This window comes from Chiloscyllium plagiosum, unplaced genomic scaffold (assembly GCF_037043375.1).
Source record: "Chiloscyllium plagiosum isolate Xiang-an unplaced genomic scaffold, Cpla_swu_hap1 HiC_scaffold_3, whole genome shotgun sequence".
Classification (NCBI taxonomy): Eukaryota; Metazoa; Chordata; class Chondrichthyes; order Orectolobiformes; family Hemiscylliidae; genus Chiloscyllium; species Chiloscyllium plagiosum.
The window spans coordinates 133,329,604-133,355,362 of NW_028270141.1; the positions used below are offsets into that span (position 1 = coordinate 133,329,604).

The 25,759-nt window shown below is 43.8% G+C and overlaps 1 protein-coding gene across 6 annotated transcripts in view; it reads right to left on the reverse strand.

Annotated features, from left to right (window-relative positions):
- LOC122548499 (uncharacterized) overlaps window positions 1–25,759 on the reverse strand; it is a 172,672-nt gene that overhangs the window by 59,305 nt on the left and 87,608 nt on the right. For all 6 annotated transcript variants that reach the window (XR_015754504.1, XR_015754503.1, XM_087983494.1 and 3 more), the window contains exon 3: window positions 19,317–19,783. Coding sequence is in view for 4 of the 6 variants with exons in the window: in XM_087983494.1 (XP_087839620.1) it covers window positions 19,317–19,783 (467 nt within the window). In the remaining 2 variants the exon portion in view is untranslated. The remainder of the gene's footprint in view (window positions 1–19,316; window positions 19,784–25,759) is intronic.

Genomic DNA, 25,759 nt, shown 5'->3' on the forward strand with positions numbered 1-25,759 from the left:
AATACAAAACTGAACACAACTCTTGCAAAGATTTTTATCCAAAAGGTCAGAATTTAAAACATACTTTGCAAAGGCTATCTACTATAATGAGAAACAAATGGCAGTCTGACCTCTGAAAAGAACTCTATTGTGTTTTAAATTTAAATGAGCCCAGCTTATCAGAATGACTTCAAGTTCTATGCCAGGGCAGTCAAGGCTAGCATGTGACATGCTTTATTTACCAAATACTAAAACATTATGACATTAAATGAGCTCTATCCCAGACATCATGTATGCATGAGTGTACCTGAAATCAAAATAGATGGATAAACTACTGTTAATACGCTTAGTAACTGTCTTTCATTCTCCACATACTGAGAGGCACTGTTCAGCAGACCTCCAAATACTTAAAGCTCAGGATATATCTCCCTATTCCCAAGTCCTCCTCCCTTATTGTAAACTCCACCACACAGTTGACTTAACCATGTTCATTTATATAGTGCCTTTAATAGAGAAGAATGTCTAAAGGTTTCATCATTCAGTAGTTTTATAGAACAGTCCTGACCGAAACTGGTATAACACAAGCCTACCTCTTCTGGTCCACTACACTCTTGACTCAATTTAGCAATGTGACAGCTATTTTTCTCTCCCCAGAATTTTTGGGCCATTCTCCCGATATGTAACAATCAATACAAGATGGCATTGGCATGCAATAGCTGCAGTATTCTTGCCCACATAGTTTAATTTGTAATACAAAAGTGTAACATAGCTCACCCTCCAACCTTGGAATATAAAAATGACAATTATTGCCAAGAACAAGCCTGTCTTAACAGCGACTATGGAATATAGTGAAGTAATTTCAAATAGTAAATCTCAGTACCTTCCTGATAATACACAGAGGAGTTGAGATGTGCCAACAATATAATCATGAGAACTACTAAACTCATAATGATCTACAAGTGATAAGGTGGATAGCCAAGGTCTTCTTTCCAAGGGCAAGGGTGTCCAAAACTAGAAGGCATAAAGTTTAAGGAGGGGAAAGGTTTAAAAGGGACTTGAGCAGCAACCTTTTCACACAGAGGGTGATGGGAGTATGAAATGGGTTTCCAGAGGATTGTGATAGAGGCGGATATATGTCCAACATTTAAAAGACATTTGGACAGGTAAATAAATAGGAAAGGTTTAAGAGGAATATGGGCCAAACACAAGCAAATGGGACTAGTTCAGTTTAGGAAATCTGGTCTGCATGGACAAGTTGGAACAAAGTGTCTGTTTCCGTTCTATTGGAGTCCATGACTCTCAATAGGTTTAAATAAATTAGGAAGTTTCCTTGATCTTGGAGGACACCTTTGAGTAAACTGGGACAGAACAGGAGCAATCTATGAGAATCACTTGCAGACACCTTCAGGTTTTGCAAATCTTCAAAGACCATCCAAGAGAGCCCATGCTAGAGACAAAATCACTACAGCACAGAGGAGGGCCATTCAGCCCATTATTCAAACACCAGCACTCCTGTTGATCTCTGTGTATAATGCCATTCCCATGCCTTCTCCACATACCTCCTTTTTCAGATAACCGTCCAATTCTGCTTTGGATGCCTCACTTAAATCTGCCTCCATCATACACTCAGATAGCAGATTAAGGCATGGGGTGGCATGGTGGCTAAGTGGTTTGCACTGCTGCTTCACAGCACCAGGGACCCAGATTCGATTCCCACCTCGGGCGACTGTCTGTGTGGAGTTTGCACATTCTCCCCGTGTCTGTGTGGGTTTCCTCCGGGTGCTCTGGTTTCCTCCCACAGTCCAAAGATGTGCAGGTCAGGTGAATTGGCCATGCCAATGTTAGGTGCATTAGTCAGGGGTAAATATAGGGGAGGGGAATGGGTCTGGGTGGGTTACTCTTTAGATGGTTGGCATGGACTTGATTAATCTAAACAATGCAGCACAGTAAAATTTCTTTTCATTTTGTTTTTGATTATTTCAGACTTGTACCCTCTTGTTCATGACCCCTTCATGACTGGGCATACAGTTTGTGACTTCATCCATTCTGGCCAGAATCCTCACGGCTTTGAGTAGCTCTATTTATTCTCCTCTCAATCGTCAGCAGCAAGGTCAATGTCCTGGGAATGAAGCCGGCGTTATTCTCCTTAAAGCAAAGGAAGCTCCAGAGGGTATAGAGAAAAGAGGCAGACAAGACTGTGATATGTTAGAGAAAGGCTGTTCACGAACACCTAAGGTATAGGGAGAGCATGTTTGACATTTTGAGCAAGTGGATGGGTTTGTGGCCTTTTTTCCCAACGCAGCAAGTACACACAACTTGGAACTTGCTAATGGAGAAGTTAAAAGATTTCTAAAGGAAATTAAGAGGGCCTTTGAAGAAAAGAGACTTATTGGATACTGGAGACCAGGGTTGACTGAATTGTTCCACAGAGAAGCTGGCATACATTCAATGGGCTGAATGGCTTCACTATGTGCCAAAATAGTTGAGTCATGCCACATCAGAATTAGTCTGGATGTGCTATGTGCAAATTTTCTTCTGTCAAGTTCACACACTAATATTCTGTCCTTCATATCGAGCATCACCAACTCATTTTCAGCAAAACTTAGGAAAATAGCACCACTCTAAGCATCTTTGGCCCTTGAACATCTGAATAAACATTAGTCTGGATGGTGGCCAGAGATATACTAATATCCAGTTTGCTTGGAAGCAGTTGATATTCATTGGACTGGCCTCAATCTCTGTTATAATTCTTGATCAAGAGTTCCATCCGGGAGAAAGTGAGGACTGCAAATGCTGGAGATCAGAGTCGAAAAGTGTGGTGCTGGAAAAGCACAGCAGGTCAGGCAGCATCCAAGCAGAATCGATGTTTCGAGATAAGCTCTTCATCAAGAATGAGGGGGTGGCCTGAGAGATAAATGGGAGTGTGGTGGGGCTGTGGGGGAAGGGAGCTGAGGATGTAATATGTAGATGAAGGTGAGGGTGAAGGTGATAGGTCGGGGGGGGTGGAGCAGATAGGTAGGAAGGAAAATGGACAGGTAGGACCGGTCAAGAGTTGGAAGGTTGGATCTGGGATAAGATGGGGGGAGGGGAAATTAGGAAACTGATGAAATCCACATTGATCCAGTGTTGTTGGAGGGTCCCAAGGCAGAAGATGAAGCATTCTTCATCTAGGCAGGGATGGTTAGGGAGTGGCGATGGAAAAGGCCCAGGACCTGCATGTCTTTGGCGGAGTGGGAGGGGAGTTAAAGTGTTCGGCCACGGGCAGTGGGATTGTTTGGTGCGTGTCCAGGAGATGCGCTCTGAAGTGGTCCGCAAGTAGGTGTCATGACCTGTCCTATCTGTCCATCTTCCTTCCCACCTATCCGCTACACCCTCCTATCACCTTCATCCCATACTTCATCTATCTAATGCATCTTCAGCTCCCTTCCCACCAGCCCCACCGCCCTTCCATTTATGTCTCAGCCCCCTTGGACCACCCAGTCATTCCTGATGAATGGCTTATCCTTGAAAGATTGATTCATCTGCCTCTTAGATGCTGCCTGACTGGCTGTGCTTTTCCAGCATCACACTCTTCAACTAAGTGCTCTGCCCATCCAGCCATAGACTGTCTTCCACCAACATAGTCTCTTGTGCTATTTTAAAAAAAAAAAAAATCAACAACCTACATCCCATTTCTCTCTTATAACTTGAGGGGTATTGCCCTGGTGGATGGACAAATGTGGAGATGCCAGGCAAAGAATAGATTTGGATTAGTTGTAGGGCCACCATTCAGGTTCCCATGTAAAGAACATGTTACAGAATAAAAAGGTACAAAACATGCACTGGTTGTCCTACTACTGGTCCAGCAGACCCAGAGATAGTGAAATCAAGCCCCACAATGGCAGGTTGTGAAACGGAACTCAACAGGTTTGAGCTTCAGGGTAAAAAGTAGCAGTCAAGAAAGTGTCAATGCTGACTCTCCCCCGGGTCTACACAAATCAGTCCTGACACCTGAATAGGATGGGTAAAAAGAATGATTGCAGATGCTGGAAACCAGATTCTGGAGTAGAGTGGTGCTGGAAAAGCACAGCAGTTCAGGCAGCATCCAAGGAGCAGGAAAATCGACGTTTCAGGCAGAAGCCCTTCATCAGGAATACAGGCAGAGTGCCTGAAGGGTGGAGAGATAAAGGAGAGAAGGGTGGGGGTGGGGAGAAAGTAGCATAGAGTACAATAGGTGAGTGGGGGTGGAGATGAAGGTGATAGGTCAGGGAGGAGGGTGGGGGAAGGTAGCAAAGAGTACAATGGGTGAATGGGGGTGGGATGAAGGTCAGAGAGGAGGGTGGAGTGGATAGGTGGCAAAGAAGATAGGCCAGTAGGACAGGTCATGGGGACGGTGCTGAGCTGGAAGTTTGGAACTGGGGTGAGGTGGGGGAAGAGGAAAATGAGGAAACTGTTGAAGTCCACATTGATGCCCTGGGGTTGAAGTGTTCCGAGGCGGAAGATGAGGTATTTCTTCCTCCAGGCGTCGGGTGGTGAGGGAGTGGCGGTGAAGGAGGTCCAAGGCCCTCCATGTCCTCAGCTGAGTGGGAGGGGGAGTTGAAATGTTGGGCCACAGGGTGGTGTGGTTGATTGGTGCGGGTGTCCCAGAGATGTTCCCTAAAGTGCTCTGCTAGGAAGCGTCCAGTTTCCCCAATGTAGAGGAGACCACATCGGGAACAACGGATGGGCAGCACGGTGGCACAATGGTTAGCACTGCTGCTTCACAGCACCAGAGACCCGGGTTCGATTCCCGCCTCAGGCGACTGACTGTGTGGAGTTTGCACGTTCTCCCAGTGTTTGTGTGGGTTTCCTCCAGGTGCTCCGGTTTCCTCCCACAGTCCAAAGATGTGCAGGTTAGGTGAATTGGCCATGCTAAATTGCCCATAGTGTTAGGTGAAGGTAAATGTAGGGGAATGGGTCTGGGTGGGTTGTGCTTCGGTGGGTTGGTGTGGACTTGTTGGGCTGAAGGGCCTGTTTCCACAATAAGTAATCTAATCTAAGATGGTGCAACATGCAGGAATTCAGATTCCGAGATCATTGGGGCAGAAAAGACCTGTTCAAAATAAATGGATTTCACCTTAACTGGAAAAGTGACCAATATCACGGCAGAGAGATTTGCTGGTTCTATTTTGGGGGGCTTTAAACTAGTAGGGGAGGTGGGGTCAGGGATTCCAAAGTAACAGTGAAAAAAGAAAGACAGATGAGGATGGTTCTGAATCAGAAAAGAGTAAGTTAATTAGAAAAGCTAGACAAGAGCAAGTCAGAGAACAAGGTAACCTTGAAGAATTAAACTGCATTTATTTCAACACTGGGGGTCTTACAGATAAGGCTGTTGAATTCAGGGCATGAATAGGAACATGAAACTGGGACATCAAAGCTATTACAGAGACTTGGCTGAGGGAAGGACAGGACTCGCAGCTTAATCTTCTGGTTCTTGGATGCTATAGGAAGGATAGAAAGAGAGGCGCAAGAGAGAAGGGGGAGTGGCATTTTTAATTAAGGAAAATATTACTGCGGCAGAGAGGATATTTCTGAGGGAATGTCCAATGAAACCATATAGATAAAGATTAGAAATAAGAAAGAGATGATCACCTTGACAGGCCTGCAGTAGTCAGGGGGAAATTGAGGAGCAAATATGTAGGGATCTCAAATATAGCTCAGAATAATAGGGTTATAATAGCCAGGGATTTTAATTTTACAAACATTGACTGGGACTGCCATAGTGTTCGAGGTTTGAATGGTGAAGGATTTGTAAAATGTTTTCAAGAAACTTTTCTTTATCAATATGTAAATGTACCCACTAGAGAAGGAGCAAAACCTGACATTCTCTTGGGAAATAAGGCAGGGCAGTGACTGAAGTGTGAGTAGGGGAACACTTTGGGACTAGTGATCATAATTCTGTTAGTTTTAAAATAGTTATGGAAAAGGACAAGCCTTCCATAAAAGCTACATTTCTCAATTGGAGCAAGACAAATAGCATGAGACAAGAACTTTCAAAAGTTGGTTGGCGTAAACTGTTCACAGGTAAAGGGATGACTGACAAATGGGAGGCTTTCAAAAGTGCGACAATGAGAGTTCAGAGGCATTACATTCCTGAGAGTGAAAGGTACAGCTTTAGGGAACAATGGATGAATAAAGATATTGAGGTACTAGTCACAAATAAAAAAAGAATCATATATCACATATAGAAACTGAACCAAACAAATCTCTTCAAGAGTATAAAGAAAGTAAGGGCATTCTTATAAAGGAAATCAGGAGGGCAAAGTGGGGATATGAGATAGCCTTGGCAGATAAGGGCAAGTCTCATCCAAAAAGATTCTAAAAGTACATTAAGAGCAAAAGAGAAACTAGAGAGAAGGGCCCTTAAAGATCAACAAGGTCATCTATGTGTTGAACCTAAGGAGATGGGAGAGATACTAAATGAATGTTTCATGTCAGTTTTTACTGTGGAGAAAGAAATGGAGAAAATTTGGGGAAAACCTCTGATGTTTTGAAAGCAGTTCACATTAGAGAAGAGAAAGTACTGGAGGTCTCAGAAACATAGAAAATAGGAGCAGGAGGAAGCCATTCAACCCTTCCAGCCTGTTCCACCATTCAGCGTGGTCATTGCTGATCGTCCAATTCAATAGCCTAATCCTGCTTTCTCCCATAACCTTTGATCCCATTTGCCCCAAATGCTACATCTACCTGCCTCTTGAATACATTCAATGTTTTGGCATCAACTACCTCCTGTGGTAATAAATTCCACAGGCTCACCACTCTTTGGGTGAAGAAATGTCTCGTCTCCACCCTAAATGGTCCACCCCCGAATCCTCAAACTGTGACCCCTGGCTCTGGATGCACCAACCATCGGGAACATCCTCCCTGCACCTACCCTGTCTAGTCCTGTTAGAATTTTATAAATCTATGTGACATCCTCCCTCACTCATCTGAACTCCAGCAAAAACAATCCTAACCTAGTCAATCTCTCGACATATGTCAGCCTCGCCATCCCTAGAAGCAGCCTGGTTAACCTTCCCTCGAGAGCAAGAGCATCCTCCCTGAGAAAAGGATACCAAAACTGCACACAATATTCTAGGGGCGGTCTCACCAAGGCCCTGTATAACTACAACAACACATCCTTGCTCCAGTACTCAAAAACATAGAAAACAAAAGGTAGATAAATCTCCAGGACTGATCAAGTATATATTAGGTTGTTAGGGAAGAAAATACGGGTCTCTAACAGAGAAAAAAATGTATCATTTATAACTACAGGTGATATGCTGGAGGACTGGAGGGTGGCTAATGTTGTGCCTTTATTTAATAATGGCTGTAAGTAGAAGCCCAGGAACTATAGACCTGTGAGTCTGACATCAGTGGTAGGTAGGTTGTTGGAGAAGAATCTGAAAGATAGGTTTTACATGCAATTGGAGAGGCAAGTATTGATTAGGGATAGACAGCATAGCTTTGTGTGTGAAAGTTATGTCTCACAAACTTGAGTTTTGTGAAGAAGTAACCAAAAGGATTAATGAGGGTAGAGCTGTTGACATTGTTTACATGGACTGTAATAAAGTCTCTAATAAGGTTCTGCAAGGTTGACTAATTTGTAATGTTAGTTCACATGGGATTCAGGGGGAGCTTGGCAATTAGTTAGAAAATTAGCTTGACAGCAGGTGAAAAGATTGGTGCTGGCGGAGGGTTGTTTTCTGGACTGGAGGTCTGTGACCAGCGGTGTCCCACAGGGATTGGTACTGGGTCCACTTTTGTTTGACATTTATATATCAATTTGGATGAGAATATAGCAGGCATGGTTCATAAATTTGTGGATGACACCAAAGTTGGTGAAGAATACTATCTAAGATTACATAGAGATCTTGATTGATTGAGTCAATGGGTTGATGGAGTTTAATTTTGGATAAATTGGATTTTGGTAATACAAACAAGGACAGGACCTAGGAGAAAGTGAGGACTGCAGATGCTGGCGATCAGAGTCGAAAAGCGCGGCACTGGAAAAGCACAGCCGGTCTGGCAGCATCTGAGGAGCAGGAGAGTTGATGTTTTGAGAATGAGCTCTTCACCCAAAAGACAGGACTTATACAATTAATGGCTGCGCTATGGGTTGTGTTGTAGAACAAACAGACCTAGGAGTTCAGGTACATAATTCTTTGAAATATGCGTCACAGGTAGAGTGGTTACGAAGGCATTTCACACGTTCCTTCATTACCCAGACTGTTTAGTATAAAGAGTCGTGACATTATGTTGAGGTTAAAAAGGACATTGGTGAGGCCTCTTTTGGAATGCTGTGTGTGTAATTGTTTGCCCTGTTATAGAAGGGATATTATTAAACTGGAGAGGGTTCAGAAAATATTTACCAGGATGTTGCTGGGAATGGAGGGTTTAAGATATAAAAAAAGAATGGAGATCTGGGACTTTTTTTTAAACTGGAGCATATGAGGTTGAGGGGTTACATTACCAAGGTTTATAAAATCACGAGGGGCATAGGTAAGGTGAATAGAAAGGGGCTTCTTCCCCCTCAGGTGGTGGAGTTCAAAAATAGGGGACATATTTTTAAGGTGAGAGGAGAAAGATTTAAAATGGACATGAGGGGCAACATTTGTTTTTTTAAACGGAGAGTGGTTTGTGTGTAGAATGACCTGCCAGAGGAAGTGATAGCCGTAGGTACAGTTACAATGTTTAAAAGACATTTGGATAAGTATGTGAATAGGAAAGGTTTGGAAGGATACAGGCCAAAAACAGGCAGATGGGACTAGTTTAGTTTGGGAACACAGTCAGCGTGGACTGTTTCCATGCTGTATGATTTGATGACTCTAAATGCTAAGTGGAAAACCCATCTCAGCCTTTTTCAGAGGTTCCCAGAATCACAGGTGATCGTCTCTAGCTAATTCGATTCATTCCATATTATTTCAAAACACAGTTGGAGGCACAAAGGTTACGGGCCTTGACTATACTCCAGCTTATAGCAGCAAAGATGTGTGTTCCAGAACTTGCCCCTCCCCTAACCAAGCTATTCCAATACTGCTACAACATTGTCATCTGCCCATCAGTGGAAATCTGCCCAGGTATGTCCAGTACACTAAAAGCAGGGCAAAACAAAACCAACCAATTTTGGCTCCATCAGTGTACTCTTGATCATCAGTAAAGTAGTGGAAGTGATGGAAGTTCCCATCAACAGTGCGGTCTTTTAGCACCTGCTCAGCAATAATCTGCTCAGGAACACCCAGTTTAGGTTCTGCTCCTGACCTCATTGCAGCTTTGATTCAAACACGGATGAAAGCGTTGAATTCCAGAGGTGAAGTGACTGAGTTTGGCTTCAAGGAGCCTTGGCAAAACTAGAGCCAATAAGAACCAGGAGAGAACTCTCCGTTGGTTGGAGTTATATGTAGCACACAGAAAGATGGCTGTGATTGTTGAAGATCAATCATCTCAGCTCCAGGACATCCCATAGGTGTTCCTCAGGAAAGTGTCCTGGGAAAGTAAGGACTGCAGATGCTGGAGATCAGAGTCATGAGTGTTGTGCTGGAAAAGCACAGCAGGTCAGGCAGCATCAGAGGAGCTGGAGAATTGATGTTTCGGGCATAAGTTCTTTATAAGCCATTCACCATTCCTGATGAAGGGCTTGTGCCCGGAACGTCAATTCTCCAGCTCCTCTGATGCTGCCTGACCTGCTGTGTTTTTCCGGCACCACTCTCTCAACTCTAGTGTCCAAGGTCCAAACATCTTCAGCTGCTTTATCAATGACCCACCCTCCTTCATAAGGTTAGATAATCACAATATTCAGTGCCAGACTTGATTCCTCAGATACTGAACATCCAAATTTACAAATTTGGAGTAAGTAAAACATTCAGCCTCTCAAGCCTGGCCTGTTATTCATTAAGATAATAGCTGATCTATTTTTGAAGCAGACTATAGCCAAATGCATCTAAACCTGAACCTATTTGGTGGCAAGTAATATTCATGGCACACTAGTGGTATGTGCATCTCAAACAGGAGATGATCTGAACATCACCCCTTGGCATCCAATGGCATTACTGTTGTAGAATCTCCAAGAACCAAACAACAACTTGAGAGTTACCATTGACCAGAATCTGAACTGGGCTTGCCATATAAATACAATGGCTAAACAAGCAAGTCAGAGCTTAGAAATACTGTATTGAGTAACTTACCACCTGAATCCCTAAACCTGTCTGCTATCTACAAGGCAAAAGTGAGGAATGCAATGGAACCCCACTCATTTGGATGGGTGTAGTTCCAACAGCACTCAAAAAGCTTGACATCATCCAGAACAAAGCAAGCAATTTGATTGGCTCCACATCCATTCTCTCCCCCATCAGTGCTCAGTCGCAGCAGCAGTGTGGACTACCATCTAGATATGCTGCAGAAATTAACCAGAGATCCTCATACAGCACCTTCCTAATCCACAACCACTTTCATCTCAAAGGACAAGGGGCAATAGGTACCTGGGAAGTCACTCACTATCCTGACTTGGAAATATATTGCCCATTCTTTCAGTGACATTGGGTCAAAATCCTGGAATTTACTCCCAACCTACACGGACTGCAGTGGTGTAAATCACCACCACCTGAGTTTGGTGGTCGTTAGAGAGGGAATTCCAGAAGGGAGCAGGATATCCACACAGTGGTTGATGTAAAAATTAGGAGAAGGTGAGGACCGCAGATGCTGGGAGAGTCAGAGTCAAATAGTGTGGCACTGGAAACGCACAGATCAGGCAGCGTGCAAGGAGCCGGAGAGGGCTTATGCCCGAAACATTGACTCTCCTGCTCCTCAGATGCTACCTGATCTGCTGCACTTTTCCACTGCCACACTTTGACTTTGATATAAAACTTGCCCAAGGGCTCCCACAGTTTGTTTGATTTAGTCAGTTCACAGAAGTCGCTTGCAATTCTTATATTTGTTTTTTTTTAAAGATGTCCAGTTTTGGTTATTTTCTTGCACGTGCAGATGCATGAGTGCTCTTCAGTTTGAATGTGCTCATGCATGTCAGTGAGTGTGATACTGCGTGCAGCTTTAATGCCAACTCAGAAACCCACAGAAACCGATCAGCAGTTTCACTGAAACAGAGGACTCTCAAACTCAGTATCACATTACCATTTGGTTAAGACTGAAGAGCACTGGATCTGTTCCAGCTCCCTATTTGATGCTGTTCACGTACCCAATTTATAAATGCAGTCTTCTGCCCATTCGCACCATTTCAATGCTATCATGTCTCTCCTTGTCCAATTCACATGACTTATCACTACGTCAACAACTGAATCAGCATGCAACATTGGATCATCATAAATAACTTGCAGCCACTAAACACGCTGCTGGTTACAGCTCATTTGATATCGGGACACTTGCTACGATAACTGGCCTCATAAGCAATGTTATACTTCACACCCAAGGTAAACAAACCAAGGATCACAATCTATGTTGCCCTTATGAATAACAGCTAGATGCATCACCTCTCCATTACAGTGTGGTGTGGGCGACAATATAATATGATACAAAATGTGCTCCTCTAGTTTCAGTGATATTTATATTTCCCTGGGACATACAACTCTGCTGGGGCCATGGATCCCAGATCATGCAAAACCTTTAGTAGAATTCCTAGCCAAAAAGAAGTCCATCCTGACATTGTAGCATTCTACTTAAACCAGGAGTGAATTAATATGCAAAGTTAGTACCTTGGCTGACATTGACAACACAAACCCTGCCATAGCACCCTTGCCTACAAGACAGAAGATTAAGAGCTCAAACCCCACCCTAGAACACAAGCATGCCATCTATGTTGGCCCCATTAATGGAGGGCTGTATTGGCAGAAGTGCCATATTGCTGAAATGAAAACTCTACTAGCCCCCTCAGTTGGACAATAAAAATTCTATACTACCACATAAAAGAACGAGAGTGTTTTGGAAACAAAAATCACTCATGGGTTGTGGGTTTCATTTGCTCATCCAGCATTTATTTCTTATCTCTACATGTTCTTAAGATGGTGTGTGTGTGTGTGTGTGTGTGTGTGACAGTTGAAGGAACATCTCACCTCACCTCTGGAATTAAGTTCCTTTGTTCATGTTTGAACCAATTCGTCATGGAGTCAGGAGCTGAAGTGGCCCTGGTCAAACCCAAACTGGGCATCAGTGAGTGGGTTATTGCTGTGCAGGTGCTGTTTTAATACTGATGTGATGACATCTTCCATAACCTTACTGATGTTCGAGAGTAGACTGACAGGGTAATTGGCCAGGTTGGATTTGTCCTGTCTGGGCAATTTTCCACATATCTGGGGACATGTCAATGTTGTAACCGTACTGGAACAACTTGGCCAGGAACACTGCAAGCTCTGAAGCACAAATCTTCAGTGCTATTGCTGGAATATTGTCAGGGTCCACAGCCTTTGCAGTATCCAGGACCTCAAACTGTTTCTTGATATCACATGGAGTGAATCAAATTGGCTGAAGGTATCAGTGATGCAGAGGACCTCTGGAGGAGGCTGCGATGGATCTTGCACTCAACACTTGCATCTGTTGCAAATGCTTCAGCCTCATCTTTTGCACTAATGTGGTGGGCTCGCCCCATCATTGAAGAAAAGGATGCTTTTGCACACTTCTCCTCCAGCGAGTTGTTCGATTGCCCACCACTATTCACAACTGGGTAAGGCAGGACTGCAGAGTTAAGATCCAATCTGTTGGATGTAGGATAATTTAGCTCTATCACTTGCTGCTTATGCTGTTTAGCATGCAAATAGTCCTGTTGTTTGGTAACATCGGGTTGATGCCTCATTTTTAGGTACACCTGGTGTTGCTCCTGACGTGCCCTCTTCCACTCTCCATTGAACAAAGGTTAATCCTCTGGCTTAATGGTAATGGTTGAGTGGGGGATATACCAGGTCATGAGAGTGCATAATTCTGTTGCTGTTGATGGCCCACAGTGCCTCATGGATGCCCAGTCTTTAGCTGCTAAATCTGTTTGAAATCTGTCCCACTGAGCATGATGATAGTGCAGTACAAGATGGAGGTTATTCTCAATGTGAAGGAGGGACTTAATCTCCAAAAGGACTGTGCAGTGGTCACTCTTACCAATACTGGTCATGGATAGAAACATCTACAGCCTGCAGATTGGTCAGGATGAGGTCAAGTATGCTTTTCCCTCTTGTTGGTTCCCTCACCACTTGCCGGTCACCAAGTCCAGAAACTATGTCCTTTAGGACTGGCCCAACTCAATCAGGAGTGATGCTGCCAAACTGTTGTTGGTGACCATTAAAATCCCCTTCCAGAGTGCATTCTGTGCCCTTGCCACCCTTCCAGTTTTGTAGGGACAACTAATTTATCAGAGGGAGGACAATACACGGTAATCAGCAGGAGACTTTCTAACCCATATTGACCTGATACCCATGACATTTCATGGGGTCAGGAGTCGATGTTGAAGAATCCAAGGGCTCAATACTACCTCTCCTGGGTCTGACCTGCCGGAAGGACAGAACATATCCAAGGATAAGAGATGGTGGTGTCTGGGACACCGACTATAAAGGAAAAATTCAGTGAGTATGACTGTATCAGGCTGTTGCTTGACTAGTCTGTGAGACAGCTCTTCCAATTTTGGCACTAGCTCCCAGATGTTAGTAAGGAGGACTTTTCAGGGTTGACAGGGTTGTTTTTACCATTGTTATTTCCGGTGCCTAGGTCAATGCCAGGTGGTCTATTCAGTTTTTTTAAAAAGACTTTCTGTCAGTTGTTACAACTGAGTGGCTTGCTTTCTAATTAAGAGTCAACTAAATTGCTGAGGGTGTAGAGTCACATTTGGTCAGACAGAAATTCCTCCCTGATGGACGTGAGTGATCCAAATGGGCTTTTCCAACAATCAACAATGGCTTCATGGTCATCATTGGACTCCTCATTCCAAACTCTTTTATTGAATTCAAATTCCCCCCTCTGCCAAGGTGGGATTGGAATCCAGATCAAACTACCACCACCACCCCCCATTCCCACCTTCTCAGGGGCTATTGAGGAAGGGGAAAAGGTGTTGGCCAGCCAGTGACACACACATCCCATGAAAGAATGGAAAAAAACCTAGATCTATGGATTAATAATCCATCTCAGATTCCAGCATCTGCAATTTTTTTTTTGTTTCTGACTAATATCACTGGCACGACAGGCCCAGCAGAGTGCAGCACTCGTTGGTATACCCTGCGGGGGAGAGAATTGCCCTTAACATTGATTTTGGACACCAAGATGTTTCATTGTGCCAGAATAGTACCATTAGATTTAGATTACATTACAGTGTGGAAACAGCCCCTTCGGCCCAACAAGTCCACACCGACCCACCGAAGCACAACCCACCCATACCCCTACATTTACCCCTTACCTAACACTATGGGCAATTTAGCATGGCCAATTCACCTAACCTGCACATCTTTGGACTGAGGGAGGAAACCGGAGCACCCGGAGGAAACCCACACAGACACAGGGAGAACGTGCAAACTCCACAAAGTCAGTCGCCTGAGGCGGGAATTGAACCCGGGTCTCTGGTGCTGTGAGGCAGCAGTGCTAACCACTGTGCCACCGTACCATTAAGCCATCACCTCGACTTTAAACTTAATGTTACAAATTTAGACTGATACACTTGGCAAGCTCATGAACACTTTTTGCCACCAATGAAGAAAGACATAGTAAAATTCATAAATGTCTCTTCAAACCCAAGGTCCTGCTGGTCATGACAAATGTTTTCCCCTTCAATCATTTGGACAGTACCCCACTGTGTAGTGTCCTACATGGGGAAAAGCAATAGCTCCAATCTCCTCTCCAGTCACATACCATACCACGTATTGCCATTCCATGAAAATCCAATGGACCCATTATGACACCTTTAACTGACTGACGTTCAATTCCTATGCAGCCATTCAAGTCCACTATTTGGAACTAAATGCCATTATAATCACATGCCGGGTAACTCATGGCAAAAGGAAAGCTGCAGAAACTTCCCCAGATGATGACGTGGATTTCCTTGATATACAAGTAAAAAATACACCAAGTAATTCACTCTCCTGGTCCCACTCTATAACTCAGGCTACTCCATGGATGTTTGCACTTGGATGAAGTGGGTAAGAAACAACTGTGTGCTACTCAGTTTGCAAAGCCTGTTTTGTACGATGGGTTCTCAACCATCAAACTATTGTATGTATTCAGCAAATTTAAAATGAAATAAAATGACTGGTTTGTAGTAGACATTGATGTTTACTCACTGACTTTAAATAAAATCTCAATTTGCATAACTGATTGCAAATACTCAAAACCTGTCAAATACAATTGGAGAGTGAAGATAAACAGAAGCTATTTGTAATCATGATCAGATTTTTAAAAGGTTACATTATATATTCTGTAGCAAAAGACCCAGAACAAGACAATGTACATCAAACCACCTGCTGAAGTAGACTGGACCAATAGCATCGAGAGGAAGTGGTATGAATTATAAAAGCACAAACAGGATCCCCCTCCCCCTTACCCTTCCTCTTTCTTCTTTCCCCACTCACTACAATGAAGCAAAGTTGGACAGATCATTGTGCATGCATGATAGCTCCCACTCAGCAATATTCAGGCAACCACTGCAGTTTTAATCTTCATTCAAAACGGACAGAACAGTCAGTCCTTTGTGAATGATAAAACGTGTTAGAGGTTTTCCAACAGAACTCAGTGCTGTGAAAAGGGGCCAATGTATGATGCCCAGCTTCCATGTGGAGCCATTGCGGAGTCACCCGTTTATCAAAGTCACTCTTCCAGCTACGCTGCAGTCAACGTGGAGGCAACTTAGCTTGGCTAATCCAGTTAACCTGCATATCTTTGTACTGAGAGAGGAAACTGGAGTAGCTAGTGGAAACCCACACAAACACAGGGAGAACGTGCAAACCCCACAGTGTCACCCAAGGCTGGAATTGAACCCCGATCCCTGATGCTGCTGTGAGCAGTGTTGACCACTGTTCTAACGTGATACCCCAAGTCAGCTTACATTTTACCCCATCTCTTCCCCAGCGCTTCTGCTCTCCCCCCCTCTTTTGAATTTATTCTGCTTCCTTCTCTTGTCCATAAAACTGCATGCATTCAGAATTCCAAATAACCACATGTGTTTATACTGCATCCTTAAGGCAAGATTAGTGGTTTACAAGGATGGCAGCAAGCAGGAGACAAAAACGCATTATTAGAGATGCCCGAAAGGGCCATTCAATTTTTACTGAATTTTTAATGAGACGTAAAGTGATTTTGCCAGTGTGCCAACACTGATCACAGAAGGTTTCCAATATTACAATAGCAGTTACAGGTGGAATTCTAACAGTGGTGCGCCTTTCACAACAGTGTAATCATAACCATGGTCAGCCACTCTCATCCCCCTTTCCCCGCATGATTCTAAATGTAAATCGAAGTACTTGCTGCATGCATGGATGACAGTTGTGATTCTACAGTGAAGAAATTTTACATTATCGCCCACCAGGAGCTGCAGCATTGTCAGCTGATATTGGGTTGACAAAGAATTTCTTGGACAAAAATAGGAGGCTGTGCAGCATGATCACTTCACTGCCAAATGCTAGTCCCTCTCTTCTATGGCTGCTTCCCTAGATGACTGTGTCCTTACCAGCCTCCCATGTGGACATGCTGGAATTGAGGCTTCTGCTTTTGACTGGGGAGAACCATCCTCCACTGCATTCTCTCCTCTTAGTCCTAAAGTTGCAGGAATATTGGGTGCATGAGACTCCTAGATGTTCTAGCAGTGGAGTTGAGTGAACAAGACAGACTGCGTTACAGGTTGTGTGTCCACAGATCTCATCCAGAGAAGAGCTGAGCTGTGAGAAGTACAATTTCACACATACAAAACTACATTGCCTCTCCTTCGCTATCACAGATTCCTAATGACATGCTGGGTGCCCCCTACACAATAAGGACTGCAGCAGTTCAAGAAGACAGCCCATCACCAACTTCTCCAGGGTAAATAGGGATAGGCATTAGTTACTATTACATCTTCAGGGGATGCATTCACTGCACATGCAGTCACAATTCCTGCAACATTGCCAGTGAAACTGCAGAACATTTCCCTTGTATGTCAATCCAGTTTATCCAAAAACCTCTCTTCCTGATCAGACTCACTGCATTGGAAAGTTTCATAAAGTTGCATTTTTTAAATCTCCCTTTTATAAAAAGTGCGTGCAAAACCATAGAGATACTATTCTCAAAAGTATTGTATATTTCCTTTCATAATGTATGCCCCTAGTTATAAAACTTAAAAAGATCTTGCATGTCTTCAAAACTACATTACGAACACCCTTTCCACTTTTAAAATTTCAGTCAATGCCAGAATATTTCAGTGCAATGTTGTACAGAGGCTGGCAAGGAGAAGGAATGCTATCTTTCTAGTTAGGCCTTAGGTCAAGATCTGTCTACCTGTTACGCAGCCATGCTTCTGAAGATAAATTTGAACTTCCATTTGCCCACATTAATAAGTAAACTTCCATAGTCAACAGTTAGAAAAGCTGCAAATGGTCATGTTTACCAAAGCTCAAATAAGAATTTGACTGAATCCAGCCAACATATTAAGAACCTGAAACAGCCTTTCAAGCATTGCTGACTGTTGGCCAACAGCTTTTCTGAAGTGCGTGTGCGCTAATGTGCACCAAGGTACTCTATTCTTCAAAAGCCTTTTACCTAAAGGTTTTCTCTGCCCCTTTGCTGCCCCCCACAACACCTCCTTCGCCTCCTGGGTCTTGTTAAAGGAAACCTGAGTTTAATACTGAACACAGTGTCCAGACCCACATTTCTCCACCACTACCGCCAAGTTAGTGGCTATGAGTAGTGAGAGTCAGTAATTTGCTCAGGAATCCATACTTTCACCAACTTGAATTTAAAAAGCACCTTGTTACAGTCAGCCTGTTTATCATAAATCACCGTCACTATGGTTTCCAGTGTTATGAGCAAACAGACTGCTGTTATTGCAGCAATCTTTCATCTACACTGTCACCACAGACTCACCTAGTACTCTGATCATCAGACTTAGCACTCACAACAATCATTATACTCATGTGCAGTACTGAGAAAATCCTGCAATGGCAAAGGTGCCGCCATTTGAATCTCTTCTCAGGCATAAAACACTACTGCACCACCTTGTAGATGACCAGTGCCATTGTTTCCCTGATATCCTGGTCAATCTTTATCCCACAATAAATGTCATCAAAAACAAGATACGATCATTATCACATTAAAAACCAAAAGAACTGCAGGTGCTGTAAATCAGAAACAAAAGGGTTTGAGGAAGGGTCATTGGGCCCGAAATGTTAACTCTGATTTCTCTTTACAACTGTTGCCAGACCTGCTGAGCTTTTCCAGCAACTTCTGGTTTTGTTCATTATTACATTGCCATTTATGGAAATTTGCTGTACAGAAATTGGCTGCCCTATTTCCAGCATTACAAGCGACAATCCTTTACCGGGACATCATTGGTTGTAAAGCATCTTGGGGTTTCCGAGTCATGAAAGTTACGAGCTGACTTCAGTACGAAGAAGTGGATAGTGGGCTATCCAATGGACTGGAGGGAGGCATGGACTAATACTTTAGAGTTACAAGTTCAAATACCATCATTACAGCTGAAGCATGTTTTATTCAATTATAATAATGAATCTTGAATAAAATACCACTCATCAATAATGATCATCATGAAATTACTGGGTTTTCATGAAAAGCCAATGTACTTCAGGGAAAGCAATCTGCTGTCCCTACCTGGTCTGCAGATCTACACCAGTGTGGTTGATATTTAACTTCCCTCTGAAATAGCCCAAAGAGCATCTCGGTTGTATCAAATTGCAACAAATAAAAATAACATTGTGGGTGTATCTATACCAGATTGCATGCAGTGGTTTAAGGCAACAGCTCATTACCACAATCTCAAGGCTAATTAGGAGTTGGCAATAAATGTTGGCTTTGGCTGCATTATTCATGTTCCAAGGTCAACTAAATCAACCATTCAGCTTGCTTTGAAATCTGTATTAAGTTCAAATCACTGGTCTTTTTTGTGTAAGTGCACTGGGCACTGAGGAACCAAACGTGAAACTTATTAACCCCGGTAATTTTCCCAAGTAGAACCTACTGATCCTCAAGAGTTATGAAGAGCAGAGCTCAGCACCTGGAATCTTATTTTAATGCATTTCCTCAGAACAACAGGCCACGTTTAACAGGAACTGCAATTGATCAGGCCCACCTGTCATCAGGGACTGCATTTTATGATTTTTTTTCCAGATGGTGGATGCATGACTCACTTCTGTTAGATTCACTGTCAACTTTGCACCAACCTGTTGCATTTTCTCCAAATCCAGGCTTGGCCTGCTGAAGTCTTGGCCCTGTCGGTGCCGTTTGCAGGGTGTCGCCTGGTCAACTGAGGTGCCGACACTGTGCAGTATGATCTGTCCGGATGGCCTCTGGACCAAGGGATGGAGTCTTTTAGGAGGGGTGGCACTGAATGGCACAGGGCTGCTGTGGATATACTTCTGATCGGCTTGTGGTACAGGCTTGAAAGACATGCCACACAAGTCTTTGACCTCTTCATCGCTAGACGACGCACTGTCGCTGTAGCAACTGAGTCTGTTCACCTGCGACCACTTGCGCTTCTCCCCTCCAAATTCTCTGTTGATGCGTTCAAGCTCTTCCTCAGAGCTCTCGCAGTCCAGTGGATCAAATACAGTCCGTACTTTGCAGAGGTGCTCCTGACTTTCACGACATATCGGCGACAATGACGACAGGCGACAATTCCTTTGACTTTCTGCAAAGAGTTGAGAAAACAAGATCCTGTTTCATGAAGCCTTTCATAACTGCATTTTTGGAAAAATAAGCCACACAATGATACAGCACAAACAGAGGCCATTCAGCCCATCATGCCAACCATTGTAGGCGGAGTCATGATTCAGATTTGATATAGACCACATACTTTAATAAAAAAAGCTTACCACGGCTTGTGAAAAACTCTCAACTAGCTGATTCTCAAAAGGTACCACTACATATTTTCAGGATATTGAGATAATATACTTAGTTTGCTTATAGTAGCAACTGAATAAAAGCTGAAAATTAATTTATTTTAATCAAAACACATCACATTGATTTAAAGTTGAAGTCATTCTATTGCACCAGGATCGAATCCCAGCCAGCAGTGTTGTGGTTCTCTTACTGGACTGGTAATCTGAATTTAATTATCCAGAAACAAGAGTTCAAATAGTAGCTGGGGATTTTACATCAAATGAACTTGAAAACAAAACTAGTCGTCAATAAGTGATCCTGAGGCAGCCAAGGTGGTTGCAAAAACTCTCCGGTTTGCCAATGTCCCTCAAGGAAGGAAATCTGCCAGCTTTACCCTGGTCTGGGCTACACATGACTCCAGAATCTCAGCAAGGTCATCGGCTGTTAACTGAAATGGTCCAGTAAGCCACTCACTTATTCAGGTGGCAGGTTACTACCACTATTTCAGGGGCAATTAGGGATGGAAAACATATGCTAGACTTAATAGGGACACTCACATCCCATGAATAAATCATAGGCCAAGATCTCCCACACGCTTCATTCAACATTTGCATTGTTTTGCTCTTCATCTCTCCTACCCAAATTTGGCAACAATTTACTATAGCAGCTCTAGGTCCCTAATCAACACAGAAAATAGGAGCAAGAATAGACCCTTCATCGAGCCAGCTCCACCACTCAATACGATCGTACCCGAGCATTCAAGTCAGTATCCTGTCCCTGGGCTTGCTCCCCTTGCCTTTCAATCCCTTCAGCCCTAAGAACTATATCTAACTCCTTCTTGAAAGGATTCAATGTTTTGGTCTCAACCACTTCCTGCGGTAGAGAATTCCACTGGCTCACCCTCTGATGGTGAAGAAATTTCTCTTCATCTCTGTCCTGAATGGCCCAGCCCATATCCTTCGATTGTAGCCCCTGGTTCCCGACTACTTATCATCAGGGATATTCTTCTTGCATATATACCGAGTCATGTTAGAATTTATTTTTCAGAGATCCTCCTCCTCATTCTTCTAAACTCCAGTGAATATTATCTTAACCAATTCAGTTTATCCTCAAATGTCAGTCCTGCCATCCCAGGAATCAGTCTAGTAAACCTTTGTTGCACTCACTCCATAGCCGGAACATCTTTCCTCAGATAAGGAAACTAAAACTGCACACAATACTCTAGGTATGATTTCACCTGTAAAAGGTGCAGCAATACATCCCTTCTCCTGTATTTGAATCCTCTCACTATGATGGCCAACATACCACTTGCCTCCTTTGCCACCTGCTGTAAACTTTTTGTGAATCCAGGTTGACTCGATGCAATCCTGTGGGAGAAAGCGAGGACTGCAGATGCTGGAGACCGTCCAACCACATGGGTCAATATGGATTTCACCAGTTTACTCATTCCCCCTCCTCCCACCTTACCCCAGATCCCTTCCAACTTGGCACCACCCTCTTGACTGTCCACCTTCCTTCCCACCTATCCACTCCAACCTACTTTCACCACCCCTGTCCCCACCTACCTAGCACATTCTCAGCCACCTTCCCCCCAGCCCCACCCCCCTTCCTATTTATCTCTCAGTCCCTTTGGCCCACAAACCTCATTCCTGAAGAGGTGCTTATGCTCGAAATGTTGATTATTCTGCTCATCGGATGTTGCCTGACAGGATGTGCTTTTCCAGCACCACACAACTTGTAAAACAGTGACAGGATTGAATCAAGTGCTCAGCTATTAAATCTTTTGTAATGAATTCTAGTATTTTTCCTACTATTGGTTTCAGGTTAACTTGTCTATGGTTCCCTGTTTTATCTCCACCTCCTTTTTAAAATAGTGGGATTACATTACCCTCCATCAGAACCTTACAGGGTTTAGAATCTTGGAAGACGATGACCAATATTTCTATTATTTCTAGGCTCACTTCCTTAAGTATTTGGAGATGTGAATTACTGATCCCTATAATCCCATCAATTTCCCCAGTGTCATTTCCCCAGTGCCATTTCCTTACTAATACTGATTTTGTTTAGTTCCTCTCTCTCACTAGACCATTGTTTGCCAAACATTTTTGTGATGTTGTTTGTGTCTGCCTTTTCGATGACAGAATCAAAAATATGTATTTAATTAGTCTACCCTGTTATAATGCTTCCATTTCTGATTGTAAGGGACTGACACTTATCTTCACTAACCTTTTTTTCTTCATTTTTCCAAAGAAGCTTTTGCAATCAGTTTTTATGTTCCCTGTAAGTTTATCTCCATTACCTTTTTTTTCTTTCATTCAATGCTTTTTATCCTCCTTTGTTGAAATCTAAACTGCTTTTGCTGTTTGCTACTCTTTTTAGCCAATTTGTATGCTCTTTCCTTGCACCTAAGACCTATTTTTTCTTGTTGGTCATGGCAGGCCACCTTACCTGTTTTATTTGTACCACACAGGAATGAACAATTGTTGCCGTTCCCTTTATGCACTCTTTATTTTCCATTGCCTACCCACCATCGTCCTTTTAAGTAACATTCACCAATCTATTGTAGCCAGCTCACACCTGATACCATCATAGTTTCCTTTATTTAGAATCAGGATCCTGATCTCAGAGTGACCAACCACTTCACTCACCATCGTAATAAATAATTCTATCTTATTATGGTCACTCTTCCCCAAGGAGCCTCACACAGCTAGATTGCCAATTATTCCTTTCTCATTACAGAATACCCAGTCTGGAAAGACCTGTTCTCTGGTTGGTTTGACCTAGTGATCCAGAAAGCCATCTCATATACCCTCCAGGAATTCCTTCTCTATGGCATTGTTATTCAATGGATTTGCCTAATTTATATGCAGATTTAAGCTGCCCAAAGTCACAGCCGTACTTTTACTGCTTGCAACTCTAATTTCCTATGCAATGCCTTCTCCAATGTTACCACTACAGACCTATGTACAATCCCCATCATTGTTTGCTGCTCCCTTGATGTTTCTAAGCTCTACCCATAGACTCCACTTCACCACAGCCAATACCCTTCCTGACTATAGTATTAATTATCTTTAACCAGCAATGCTACCCCATCAACTTTTCCTCTTTGCCCTCCCCAAAACTGAACAACCCTGGATATTCCTTTTCCATTCCTGCTCTCTCTGGTTACTTTCACCACAATTAATTGACAATTTGTTCATACATTGGCAGTCATAGGGTTATTCGTTAGCAACAGGAGGGGAGTATGCCGAGCTAGAGTTAATGGAGAAACAGTGAGATGGAGGAAGAGAAGAGAAAAGTGTCCTTCTGAAACAAAAAGGAGACTGGAGAAAAGGTTTGGACTCAAAGAAGAAAATTATGACAGCTGAAAGCATAGTCATCAATGGCACAAGGGAGGAAGTGAAGAATGTGCAAGAGGAATGCAGAGATCTCACAGGGTTTGAGGGGTCTCTGAACTGTTCCCCTGTCTTGTGCCATACCATTGAACATCTTCAAGAATGGCCTGGGAACTGACCAGGGAGGGGCTGCAACTTGACAAAAAAAAACTTATCGGCAGACACTGGTGGAAACAGTTGAGGAGAAAGTGAGGTCTGCAGATGCTGGAGATCAGAGCTGGAAATGTGTTGCTGGAAAAGCGCAGGTCAGGCAGCATCCAGGGAACAGGAGAATCAACGTTTCGGACATAAGCCCTTCTTCAGGAATGAGGAAAGTTTGTCCAGCAGGCTAAGATAAAAGGTAGGGAGGAGGGACTTGGGGGAGGGGCGTCGGAAATGTGATAGATGGAAAGAGGTCAAGGTGAGGGTGATAGGTCAGACTGGGGTGGAGGCGGAGAGGTCGGGAAGAAGATTGCAGGTTAGGAAGGCGGTGCTGAATTTGATGGATTTGACTGAGACAGGGTGGGGGGAGGGGAAATGAGGAAACTGGTGAAATCCGAGTTCATCCCTTGTGGTTGGAGGGTTCCTAGACGGAAGATGAGGCGTTCTTCCTCCAACCGTCGTTTTGTTGTGGTCTGACGATGGAGGAGTCCAAAGACCTGCATATCCTTGGTGGAGTGGGAGGGGGAATTGAAATGTTGAGCTACAGGGTGGTTGGGTTGGTTGGTCCGGGTGTCCCAGAGGTGTTCTCTGAAACGCTCCGCAAGTAGCCGGCCTGTCTCCCCAATATAGAGGAGGCCACATCGGGTGCAGAGGATGCAGTAGATGATGTGGGTGGAGGTGCAGGTGAATCTGTGGCGGATATGGAAGTTTCCTTTGGGGCCTTGGAGGGAGGTGAGGGGGGAGGTGTGGGCGCAAGTCTTTCACCTCCTGCGGTTGCAGGGGAAGGCGCCGGGAGTGGAGGTTGGGTTGGTGGGGGGTGTGGATCTGACGAGGGAGTCACGGAGGGAGTGGTCTTTACGGAATGCTGATAGGGGAGGGGAGGGAAATACATCCTTGGTGGTGGGGTCCGTTTGGAGGTAGCGGAAATGATGGCGGATGATGCGCTGTACATGGAGATTGGTGGGGTGGTAGGTGAGGACCAGTGGGGTTCTGTCCTGGTGGCGGTTGGAGGGGCGGGGTTCAAGGGCGGAGGAGCGGGAAGTGGAAGAGATGCGGTGGAGGGCATTGTCGACCACGTCGGGGGGGAAATTGCGGTCCTTGAAGAAGGAGGCCATCTGGGTTGTGCGTTGGACTGGTGGAAACAGTCCATTGCTAAATTCTACATGATGACTGGAACAAAGGGAGATGATACAGATAAAATAGCCTCAGGCAACAACTATGTATCAATGAAACCTGGGGGTGAGACATGATTTCTCAAAGTAGAAAGAAAACATGCTTAACTAAAATGTAACCTTCGCCCCAATACTGTGAATGGGATCGCCTTGTCATTCCCTAGGTTCCTAAGCAGTTATCTGGTTATAGAAACGCATAGCATCCTCAGTGTCAGGTGAGGTGCGATTCAGTTGCCATTGTCCAAGCACACACTGTATATGAGCTCAAACAGGCCTGTGGTTGGAGTAGTGGGTTGGACAATCAATGGAGGTGGTGTAATGGTGGTCACTCTATTATCAGCTGATAGGATGAAATTGGATGGAATGAAAGAAATGGGAAAAAATTCATCAAGGCTCACACTCAATGACCAGTAAGTCCAAATAGGAAAAGTGTGAAATTATGATGAGTGGGTGGGAAAAGAGAGGCAGGTCACAGACTGAATGAAGACTATAATGCACTCTTCAATGAAATAATGCAATCCTGGCTATTTTTCCTCACAATCATTAATTACTTCTCAAGCAAGGTAACAGAGGTTCCACTAGCCCCCATAGAAACAATGACAACAGAAAGGTTGGAATGCATGGGAACACTTAGTTACAGAGTCATACAGATCTATATCTCAGAAGAAGACCCTTTGGACCATCACACTCACGTTGGTCAAATATAAGGACCTGAATATTCTAATCCCATTTTCAAGCACTTGGTCCATAGTCTTGGTGTCTCAAGTGCATATCTAAATGCTTCTCAAATGTTAGAGGGTCTCTGCCTCTACCACAGAGTTCCAGATTGCCACCACCCTCAGAGTGAAAACATTTTTCTCACACACCCTCTAAACCACCCGCTCCTTACTATAAATCTGTGCCTTCGATCCCTCCCTCAATGGGAAAAGTTTTCTTGTCTATCCTATCTATGCCCCTCATCACTTTAGGCATCTCAATCACCACCCCTCAGTCTTCTCTGTTCTAAAGGATAACAACCTCAGGTTTTCTAATCTTTCTAACTGAAATGCTCAGTCCTGGTAATGTCTTCAAGTCTAA